This window comes from Tachysurus fulvidraco, chromosome 19, assembly GCF_022655615.1.
Source record: "Tachysurus fulvidraco isolate hzauxx_2018 chromosome 19, HZAU_PFXX_2.0, whole genome shotgun sequence".
Lineage (NCBI taxonomy): Eukaryota > Metazoa > Chordata > Actinopteri > Siluriformes > Bagridae > Tachysurus > Tachysurus fulvidraco.
In genome coordinates, this window is record NC_062536.1 from 16,740,048 (window position 1) to 16,751,953 (window position 11,906).

Genomic DNA, 11,906 nt, shown 5'->3' on the forward strand with positions numbered 1-11,906 from the left:
AATAACTATTGTTGTTGTTGTTGTTGTTATTATTATTGTTATTATTATTATTATTAGAAAAACATTTTTGGTTGTTCATATTTTTTGAAAAGCATTAATTATTTTTAAGTAATACTAAAATACTAAGTGAATACTAAAAAGATTAGATAATATTTAGTGTAACTGTGTAGTAATAATGATAATATTCAACACATATATTTTTAAATGTCTTATCGATCATACTACAGGAACTGTTTTAATACCTTATTTATATTTTTTAGCCTATATTTATTTACTCACCTACTTCATTCCTAACATAGCTAAACGTTCAGGTTTACCACTGGCACAAAAATCTTTTTAGTTTCTTGGCACATAACTTTATTTCCCTCTTTATTATTTTTTTTCTCCTTGTTTTCTCCCATTAGTTGGTGCATTGTGTTAACGGGAGTGTTAATGGGTGGGTGGGTGTGTGTGTGTGTGTGTGTGTGTGTGTGTGTGTGTGTGTGTGTGTGTGTGTGTGTGTGTGTGTGTGTGTGTGTGTGTGTGTGTGTGTGTGTGTGTGTGTGTGTGTGTGTGTGTGTGTGTGTGTGTTTATGAGCGTGTGAGAAAATGCTGGTCTGGGGCACCTGCTCCTGCTATAGCATATTTTTTAGACCACTTGGCATTGGGTATCGTTGGCCATCACACTGCTCCGGTTTCTCCTGCTGGTCCAAGTCGCCTGTGCAGCTCTGAGTATTAATGACATTCTCACCTGTGATTATCATTAGCGCATGAGATTCAGTAAAAATGTTAAAGACTTATTTTTAGCCTCAGCTTCTTTTAACGAGCGGAAAATTAAAACCATCGAAACGAATTCCAAGCCCAAAGCTGTGTTAGAGCGGTCTAAATGATGCACTTTGCAGAGACGGGCCTTTCCTGCACTGTTTTAATGAGCGGGTGTTAACGGGAAGTCACACAGTCAGCAGGTGGAGGAGAGAGCAGAAGGAGAAGCTGACTGCTGCTTCACACCTTCCTGAACTCTCACATCTCTCTCTCTTTCACTCACTCTATCTCCATTTTTTTTTTCTTGACTTATTTGCACCTCATCTGTGCTCAATCACATTTTTCAGCATGCAGACACTCTTGGTCTGGTCTGAGCTGAGAACTTTATAGTGCACTCGACTTCTTTTCAGTTCTCCTCGTCCCAGACAGGCTTCTGTGTTCACAGTGGGGCAGAAGGACCATGCAGGAACGGCTGTAAAGAGCACGTCGAGTCGAGTTTCGGAAATTGACGGGAGGAAAAAAAAATCCTTTCGGTCGCTCGTTAAATCTGACCGAGTTTAATAACGAGCTCTAAATCGTGTTATTATTCATTCGTGAAAGCGTTTAATTCATATCACAGCTTTACGTTTTAGACCCGATGACCATAAGACTTTTGATTTTTTTTGGAATACCAACTGTATTTGTTTGTATTAAATGTTCTAATAATCACAGCTCATTCACCGTTTTTTCTAAGAATAACGGTTAGTTTTTTTTTGTCACTGGAAAGTCTTCAGGATTGAGGATTTTGCACATTCTTTTTGACAACTTATTAAAAAATAATAATAATAATAAAGGCTGTTGTTGGAAGGGACACATTGTTTCTGGCTAACACATATAACACATAATTATTGCCACATTTTGCCAAATCACTCCGGGATAAGAGGAGTACATGCTCCCAGGCATGCTGTTATAGGAGAACCAGACTGTTGATTAGTTTCCTATAACAACATGGTGTAGTGACTTTGTTTAATAATAATAATAATAATAATAATGATACGAGTGAACGAAGCTGATGATCTTCTCCTTTCCTCTGCAGCTGGAATCAGAGCTGGAGCAATGCGAGCGAGAGAGCGCCGAGCTGCAGGAATACGCCAACTCCGTCCTGCAGCAGATCGCAGACCACTGCCCTGACATCCTGGAGCAGGTCGTCAACGCACTGGAGGAGTCGTGCTGAACGTGACATCGTGCTCTCTTTCACTCCCCCACACCCCCATTCTTTTTTTTCCTTCTTCTTCTTTTTTGTGACTCAAAACTACGGGCTCAAGGACACCAGCGTGCATCTAAACCCACACTTCCAGACGCCAGACAGGAAGGAGCTGGAGTGTAAATTGGGACGCACAGCCGAACAAGCCTCGTGGGGGTCGTCCCTGCATCAGTGGTCTCATGACACTGTCTCTCATCACCTACCTATCCTCCTCTCTGCTGGTTAACGGCTCCAAGTCCTCGATGTTTACAGCTCGCTCACACACACATAAACACACTGAGATGAAGTGGTGTGGTGCAGTATTAAAGTAGAAGTCCATTAAGTCCATCAGTATGAGTGAAACCAAAACATCTTACCCTTAACATGAAGAGGCTTTCGTGCTCTCTCTCTCTCTCTCTCTCTCTCTCTCTCTCTCTCTCTCTCTCTCTCTCTCTCTTTCCATCTCAGTCTCTATATCTCTCTCCGAGTCCATAAATCTGCTCTCTGATGGCCTCCAGATGCAGGAGCACCGAAAACGTCCTTTTCTCTTTTCTAAGCCTATCGAAGTGAGTCATATGAATTCACTTTAGAGCCATTTGCTCTCTACTGTATCAAATGCCATCATTCAGCACTGTAGGTCGATCCGTAACCCTGTTACTACCCAGAATTCCCTTTAGAGTTGTATTTTAATTTTGCCCAAATCGCCTGGGAGAGCAGGAGAGAACCGGTCATGTTCTGAGGATTATTGCCGCTACTGTTTGTTTGGCTGAATCCTTTAAGGAAATTAGAAAAGGGATTATTATTAGCAGGATTAGGAGGAGTTCCTGAGACCTGGTTTTATTACAGATAGATATATAGATATAAAGGGGGGGGGGGGGGACTGGTGGTGTATTGTGTAAATTGTATAGTAGCCTGAATAAGCGTTTCACCCAAGTGACTGTTACTTCTGCTGGTCGAAACTAACGCAAATAACTCTTATTTCAACGGAGGGGGTTATTCCGCTGTTCTTTATCTCTTTCTCTCCTGCTCTCGAGCCCCTTGTCCCCACGTACACAAGGTGAATCTTCTCACCGTTTATGATTATATGAGTCTCTATCTCCAGGGCCAAGGGTGTCTGAAAGCAGGGTCAACTCATCATAAATATTGCCTCATCAATTACTCACCCGGAGTCGATTGTCCCACAGACGAGGACGACACAGAGACGTACCCCACAGAGACGTGCTCTCTCGCCTGTCTCTCGTCTCTCTCTCGTCTCTCTCCTCTCTCGGTTTCAACCTGCAGTCCTGCGTTTCACTGCAGCGATAAGCAGCGTTGGTATATTTCCACGTCTCTGATCTCTGCAAGGCTTTATCTTTCTTATTAACACACACACACACACACACACACACACAGTCATGCCACCAAACAGGTACAAGGAGACAGATAAGAGAGAAATACGTTCGTTTTACTCAAACATAGACTCGAGTGAATCAAGCGGATTTTACAGCACGTATCTCTCCATTAGCCGACGAGGTAACGGTCTCTATTTAAGATCCCAAACACATAAAATCGGCATGCGATACGAGATAAACTTCCTTTTTAAATAACAAACACATGCAGTCAAAGAAGTATCCGGATGGAAGCTACACATATTAAAGACGACTGACCTTAAAAAACAGCGTGTTACTACAGGCTCCGTTTACTTACAATCGGAGCATCGTTTTAAGAAAATTGCTCGTTTTTTTAGATACTAATATATCTCAATAAATAAGTGTAATGTTTTCAAATGTCTACAAACATAATCCCTGCTTTTGGATCATGTTCGCTTGCGCACACAGTCACTAGTTTCTCAATCAATTAATTCTTAATTAAATCTGTTTGACACCGTTGTGTATTTTCTATTTTTTTTTTCTTATTATTATTATTATTATTAAAGCAAACGTGCAAAATCAGAGTGTCTATTTAACCCAAACACACAATCCTCGGTGTCTTTTTGTGCAGGCGAATTTATCCAATTGGCTCTTTCACGTTTTCGCTAAATACCAAATACGGTTAAACCGCTCATGTTAAGATGTTAAAGTTTCAAATAGAAAACAAGACGGTGTCTAAGTTTGCATTCTTCTCTCTTTATAAATGTGATCTAGATATCCTCTAATAGTTTTCTTTGCATGTCTAACGTCTCTCGCGGTCTATTTTGCTTGGGGTTTAAACGGATCCTCCTGCATTTTTTTTTTAGATGAGTTGTAACCACGGGGGGTGTAAACTTTTGCACTCGACTCTATTTTTCGTTCGTACAGTATGAATGAGACGATCCAAAGGTTAACGAGAGCCCGTTTGTGCCAGTGTTTAATGATGCAGTACGTAATGATGCCTCGCTTTATGTTGGCAATACCGAGGAAACGCCCTGAGACGGCACGGCACAAACCCAAATGATTTTATTACAGTTTTTATTGCCACGATTAATCCTGATGGGTTTCTTTATGCGACAGAGCATGCACACTAATCTCAGCTTCTTTTTCTCTCTTGTCTCATCTCTCTCTCTCACACACACACACACACACACACACACAGAGTGCACTGTGTTTTGGCTCGGTACTCTACAGCCTCTGAAATATGGGGCTCAGTTATCAGGGCTGTGGCTGAGTATCCAAGCTTAGACTAAACACAGGCCTCTCGCACATGCTCACTCTTACACATCCACTTTCACACACACAAGCAGGATTTATGAGGCACACTCTTAACGTTCCCCGATGCCTGCCTCCAGTCAGCTCCGAATTCAGTCAGAAAACAAGACCGAGTAACCAGAAACAGATCAGAGAGGGGAAAGTGCTGGAGGAGGAGGAGGAAGAGGAAGAGGACGAGGAGGAGATTCTCTCATGCGTGTCATATGTAGTGACTCTCAGCTTCCCTCACTGACCTTCAAGTTTTTCAGGATGCTTCTTCATATCGTCTAAAGCCGGCTCGGTTCGTTGTTTCATTCTTCATAAGTTACACGTCGCACTTTAAGTTACGGTGCCTTTGCATATTTGGAAGAGTGGCAGGTCAGAAGCACATCTGCTCGTATAATTATGCACAAGGCATTGCTTTAGCTTCTCTCTCTCTCTCTCTCTCTCTCTCTCTCTCTCTCCCTCCCTTTCTCTCTGTCAAGTGCATATAGAAAGGGAGGTGAAGCCTCGAATGTTCTCTAGTGTTGTCTTTTTAAAGCAATGCCATACTCAATCCTTCATCTTCTCATTTCATTGTGGAATTTTTCCATTATCTATCAGTGTGGAGCGCGCAGTCAGGTCTCCGCTCACGCCGTCTGGGAGTCGACGGTATCGCCGAGGATCGTTAGAAACAAACACGCAAAAACACGCCGTCACTCATCTTTTTTTTTTTTTGTTTGTTTTTCTTTTCTAAATCTTTTTTAACACGTGACAAGATCGCAACAGTAAAGGTCAGCGCTCATCTTTGAGAGTCTGATTTATTTGCTATTGCTCTCGTCTGTTCACTCAGCGATGAGAACACTGCCAGAGAAATTCTGCCTGGACTCGTTTAGCCCCCCCCCACCCTACCCCCCTTACACGTACACACATCTATATTTGTATATCAGCTGATAAAGGGAGACGAATAGAGTCGAACTCCGTGCTGTCGTTGGGTTGTTTTTTGGGTTGTTTTTGTTGTTTTTTTCTCACAACGTCGTCTACGAAGGGGGAAGAAGTCCGTCTGAACAAAACGTCCGCCACACGCCCCTACGTCTCACGCAACGATACGAGACGACGATCTCTCAAATACTTTCTAAGTGTCAAATACAAGCTGTTAACACAGTTACCGTGTGGATGATGTATCGTCGCTATGTGCTCAATACTCTACTTACGTTCAGTTCTTTTTCCCACATCCTGTTCAAATGTGGGAGATTAAAAGTGTCGCTTTTATTTCCTTTTTTTTTAAATCGCTAATGTTTACGTGTGTTCAGGGGTTAAAAAAAAGCCTCCCTCCATGACTGTGCTCCACATGTGCTCGCTGGTCCCTAGCCTTGTTTTAACTACTAAAACTGTGACTCTGGATCGCAGGTCAGCTTTATCCGAGCGTGAAACACGATCCGGATGCTTTTGTGTTTCCTGTCGTTTAGAGCTCGTGTTTAAAAGCGACACTCGCGTGTTACGACCCTTTAAGTAGCTCTCTATTAAACAGTTTACTTATCCACTCGTGTACTATCGGCACCGTTTACTCAAACGCTCCGCATTTTTTGTGCATCCGTCACGTCCGTTCCCATCGGTTTACAGAGAACCGAAAGAGCGTTAAACAGCTGCCGATGGATCAGGACACGTCCGTCTGCGTGACACCGAATGCAGCCGAGTCTACTGTTAAAATGAACCAAAGCTGAACCGAAGGCTCCTCGTGTTAAGTCGTGAAGGTCGAACCAAAGACGTGCAATTTTCTGAAAGTTTTTTGTATCCCCCTTTTTATTTTTTTTATTTTCTCCCCCTCCCTCTAATGACAGAATGCACAGATTGACCACACATTGTGAAGTCCACCGAATCGGGCTCCTCTCTTATATCTCTCATATCTTACATCCTTATTTCAGAGGATTTATAAAATATCTATAATATTGTAATTAGTGGTTCGTTTTTCCCCAGCACACTGCCACAGTCCTGGAGGGTTCCTACCCCATTTCCACCTTAATTTAATACATTTAATAAAGGAAAAGATGTTTTAAAAAACAATTCTTTACCATATCTGGGTTTCATTTGCTTCCTTCTATATATATAAAAAAAAAATTTCCCCCTCTCTGTTTGTGTAAGAGTTGGAGATTTGTGTACCAAAAAAAAGAAAAAGAAAACCGAAAGCTGAGCATCATGAGACGTATTGTGTTCATTTTTTTTTTCTTTTCTAAATACAAACACTTCGTTATCAGCCGTCTCACTCCGAGTCTTGTGGGGTTTTTATTCGTGTGGTGTTGCCATATCGACACAAACAAACACGCACCACACACACGCACACACACTCGTGCTGTTCCTTTGAATGGTCTCTTATCAGGTCCTTCCTTTTACTGTGTGTGTGTGTGTGTGTGTGTGTGTGTGTGTGTTAGTGGTGTCTCTCGCACTTGTTTCTTCCCTGCAGGTCTTTCACTCATTCTGTCACTGCATCACACATTCCACAGTGAGGATGGGATGAAGATAGAACTGAAGATAGATCTTCTGAAGGGCTCAAGTGCTTTCAGATATCCTTCTCTTTCCTTCAGGTTTAACACACACACACACACACACACACAGAGAGAGAGAGAGAGCAGCAGCGGTTTTGGCCGGACAGAATCGCCTTCATCTCATCTCAGTTCATACCTTTTCTTTTACTCATATCAGGAAGACGCTTAAAATGATGAACATCTACACAGGAATTGTTTGTGTTATGGTTCACTTTTAGAAACATATTAAATCTTAGTACGTCTGAAATCCAGGAGCGTTCAGACAGTCAGGTCTCCGGGAACAAATTCCTTGTGTATAAACAACCAGTATGACAGTTAATCTTTTAATACATAACCGTTGGTGATTAGATCAGGGCTATAAATAAAAACAGCAGTTTATTGTGCTTGATTTGGTTCACTTTATCTTGGCGCTCGTGACCAGAGACACACACTCTGAGCAGATAAGACGAGCTTCACACACCGAACCAAGGCGTCTTTCTCTGCCTGGTCTTTAAACATCCTGTCTCGAGTTGCTCGACTTACAGCCGGTTTCCTTTCCTCATATGAATACAATATTCTTTGATCAGTTTTCTCAATTCTAGTCCAGAATCCGTACAGCTTTATAACGTGACCCTGAAAGTCTGGTGAAATAACTGACAGAATAAATCAAACATATTGTACAAAAAAAAAATTTAGTTCATACATGACCTACTGTGTATGGTTGGTGTACAGTATGTGACCTATAACATCTGAATTTAAAATATAAACCAGACCACGAAATTATGTGGATAATCAGCTCAAAAACACCAGTGTCCAAGAAATTACGAAACAGTTGTATAATCATTCCACCATCTATGGAGATGTTTATCTGTAGAACTCATCACGATAGCGCAAAACTGAGTGTAGAGAAATTTTAAACCGCCTGAAAATTCTAAAAGAATAAAACAAACTAATTAGAATAGTTATATATATTTAAAGGTGAGCACGGTGGCTTAGTGGTTAGCACGTTCGCCTCACACCTCCAGGGTCGGGGGTTCGATTCCCGTCTCCGCCTTGTGTGTGTGGAGTTTGCATGTTCTCCCCGTGCCTCTGGGGTTTCCTCCGGGTACTCCGGTTTCCTCCCCCGGTCCAAAGACATGCATGGTAGGTTGATTGGCATCTCTGGAAAATTGTCTGTAGTGTGTGAGTGTGTGTGTGTGCCCTGTGATGGGTTGGCACTCCGTCCAGGGTGTATCCTGCCTTGATGCCCGATGACACCCAAGATAGGCACAGGCTCCCCATGACCCGAGAAGTTCGGATAAGCGGTAGAAAATGAATGAATTTTAAGATCATAAGATCGATCTGAAGAGCCTTTTAGGGCTTTAAGACATTCTTAAATATTATAATAATACATGTTGTTGTCTAATCTTCACCATTCATCACTATCAGTATCTAATAGTCTCATTAATGGGTTCCAATCTGATGCTTCACTAGCAGCATCTTTTGTTTAATGTTCAATTTTTTTAGGAATCTACAAACAACCTTTAAGAGTTTCCCTTCAGGGACAAGTTGCAAAAACTTTAAAGTTTATTTCAGTAGAAGTAATATAACTTTTATAATATTAAAAAAATCAACAAAATCCACAGCATTCACTTCAACTGATTTCCAGGTTTAGATGTTTATGGTATACGAACGATGGGAAAAGAGCGGGAAAGAGCGTATTTCTAAGAACCTTTATTACAGAGGACGGCAAGATTATAAAGTGGTGTTGATGGTTTCCTGCCCAATTTAAAGGGACAGTAGGAGTACAGGCAGAATTAAAGTTACGTCTTTAAACTGGAAAAATAAATAAATACGAGCAGCTCCTGATCTGTCATTATTATCTTTGAGAACTGTAAATATATTTAGTGCCCCCTGGGGATCTTAACACCCTGTAAATCACCTCCAAAACATCAGTTCACTCTCTGCTTGACCTGAAATGTATAAAATCCCCATTGTATCCTTTACAGATATACAGTGTGTCTGCTTTAGGATACTCGCTGCCGTGAGGAAAGCTTAGAGAAACCCAGCGTACGTATCCTTCCTATGGACATTATTTCAGGCTGTTTTTTCTCCGTCGTTGTCGCTGTCGTCGTCGTCTTCTCCTCCTTCACTTTTCTCTCTCCTCCTTTCTCGCAATCAGTGTGTTTTTGGCTGCCACGGCTGAAACCACATCATTTCCACGCCCACACACGGTCCTCCTTATCCTCTCTCGCGCTCTTCTAAAACCAGATGCAGAAACGAGCTGCTATATATATACACACACTTTAAACAGAGAGACCTCTACAGCAGACTCCTGTTTGGTTACGAGGCTCCGCAGGGCCGCAGTGACGACGCCAATCACTGCACGGTTAGCGCGGCTATCGAGGACCTGCAAAAAAAGCTGCTTCTGACAGAACTGCTCTTTTCTTCTCGCTCAGCCTGTGAGATTACGTGCACACTGCAGGACTGACTTACGCCTCTTACGCTTTAAGCTGCCGAGCCGGATGCTTCGGCATGTGGTGACAAATCTACAAATAAAATATTATTACAAAGGAGTGGAATAAAAAATTCATTGAGTTTGTACTGTATATGATGTTCTAATGACAAAAAACAATAAAACATTGGCAATTTTCTATTCACACAATATGAAATAAGTCAAATATATTCATTCATTCATTTTCTACCACTTATCCGAACTTCTCGGGTCACGGGGAGCCTGTGCCTATCCCGGGCATCATTGGGCATCGAGGCAGGATACACCCTGGACGGAGTGCCAACCCATCACATGGCACACACACTCTCATTCACTCACACACACACACATTACAGACAATTTTCCAGAGATGCCAATCAACCTACCATGCATGTCTTTGGACCGGGGGAGGAAACCGGAGTACCCGGAGGAAACCCCCGAGGCACGGGGAGAACATACAAACTCCACACACACAAGGCGGAGGTGGGAATCAAACCCCCAACCCCGGAGGTGTGAGACAAACATGCTAACCACTAAGCCACCGTGCGCCCTTTTGATCTTAAAATCAATCCTGGAATGGAAGGTTTCATTTCAAAAATCTTCAAAAGTCAGAATGGGGGAAAAGTGGAAAAACTCTCAACTCAGGGACTTAACATGGCATGGTTGTTGGTGCCAGATGAGCTGGTTTAAGTGTTTCAGGAAAAGCAGAGTGCATGGAGAGAACAGTAGTTCTGCAGATGTGAACTCGGTGATGATAAGAGGTAAAGGAGTATGGGCCAGACTGGTTTGAGCTGAGAAGATAGCTACGATAACTGAAAAGAACTCAACCGTCCTGAACAGAAACACACCTCAGAACACACAACACATCAAACCTCGAGGCGGATGGGCTACGACATCAGACCACCACATCTGGTTCCACTCCATTTAACCAAGAGCAAGATTCTGAGGCTACAGTAGGCACAGGAACTGAAACTGGACAGTTATAATGGGGGGTGAAAAAAAAACAACCAGGTGAAGTGTCCGGTTTCTGTGAGCCTCAGACTCCTGGAAACTTACTCATATTTGGTATTTACACAGGAACCTTCTTCCATTATTTTTGTAGCAAAAACACAGCCTTTGAGGAATATTCGGGCCAAACGTGGAAGAGATTATTAACCGTTAATTATTAAGAGAGAAATGAAGAAGAATTACAGTAGTCTCTGGTGAGAAATATGAGTTATATTTTTTGCTGACTTTCCCAAATCATTGGGATTAAATGCTTGTAAACAATCAATGGCACCTTCATTAGTTTTTATCAGATGATCTCTTTGACTGATGATGATGATGATGATGATGATGATTGGGGTGTAAATGTTCTCATTTTTATAAAACTCCATCAATCTATCTCTATATCCAATCTCTACTGGGTTGCAGGGAACCTGGAGTCTGACCCAGGAGGCTCTGGGCACGGGACAGCGTACACCCTGGACAGCATGCCAGTCTACAATAGGGCACACTCACTCACTCACTCACTCACTCACACACACCTTATTTCCTTCTAATTTGTAATGGACATGTTTTTATAATGTTCCAAACATCATCATTATCATCAATAATCCTTATTCTCAATATATACAGTATATTTTTTGTGTATTTCTGTTGAAAGCTTGAAGTCAGATATGAGATGGATATGACAGATCAGACAGTTTTGTGTGATTCAAAGGTGTGTGTGTGTGTGTGTGTGTGTATGCCTGTGTTTGTGTATGCCTGTGTGACTCGTAGATCTGTCTACACCTGTTAAACTGTTGTGTTGAGTATTATCAAGACCTGACGCAGACGAGCTCCTGCTTTATTCATTAACATCGAGTCCTACGGTGATGTGACTAAAGGAGTGTTTCTCAAAGGAAGCTCCTCATAAAGCAACTTTTATTTGAAAAACTAAGAGCCAAAATGTTTTCTCTGGGATACAGAGGTTAAGCTTGGGTTTGTGTGTACACACCTAGGAAAAAGTTTTCCTTGAGGGCTCTTTGGATGATTAAATGTTCTAAAATATTTCTGCTTGCAAACAAGATGACGGTCTTCATTTGTTTATTAAGCGCTTTATCCCTTGCACATCCACCGGGCATGAAGTTGGGAATACAGCCAGTTTGGGACGGTGGTCCATTACAGAGCACTTTCATTCACACCAAGAGTTTCAAGTCTGTGTACAGTCTGTTTCGAGGCAGTTTCAAGCCTCCAGTCCACCGAATGTTACTTTTTTTTTCCCAGAGAACACATAGAGACCATGTGAAAATCCACACACAGTAACTTGAGCTCAGGATGGAACTGGGAACTCTGGAGCTGTGATG

The 11,906-nt window shown here is 42.1% G+C and overlaps 1 protein-coding gene across 8 annotated transcripts in view; it reads left to right on the top strand.

The window, feature by feature from the left end:
* The window catches only part of erc1b (ELKS/RAB6-interacting/CAST family member 1b), a 198,666-nt gene extending 191,822 nt beyond the window's left edge, over positions 1-6,844 (top strand). For all 8 annotated transcript variants that reach the window (XM_047803716.1, XM_047803718.1, XM_027151398.2 and 5 more), the window contains one exon: positions 1,817-6,844. In XM_047803716.1, coding sequence (XP_047659672.1) covers positions 1,817-1,954 — 138 coding nt within the window. In that variant the 3' untranslated portion in view covers positions 1,955-6,844. The remainder of the gene's footprint in view (positions 1-1,816) is intronic.
* Positions 6,845-11,906: the final 5,062 nt, after the last annotated feature.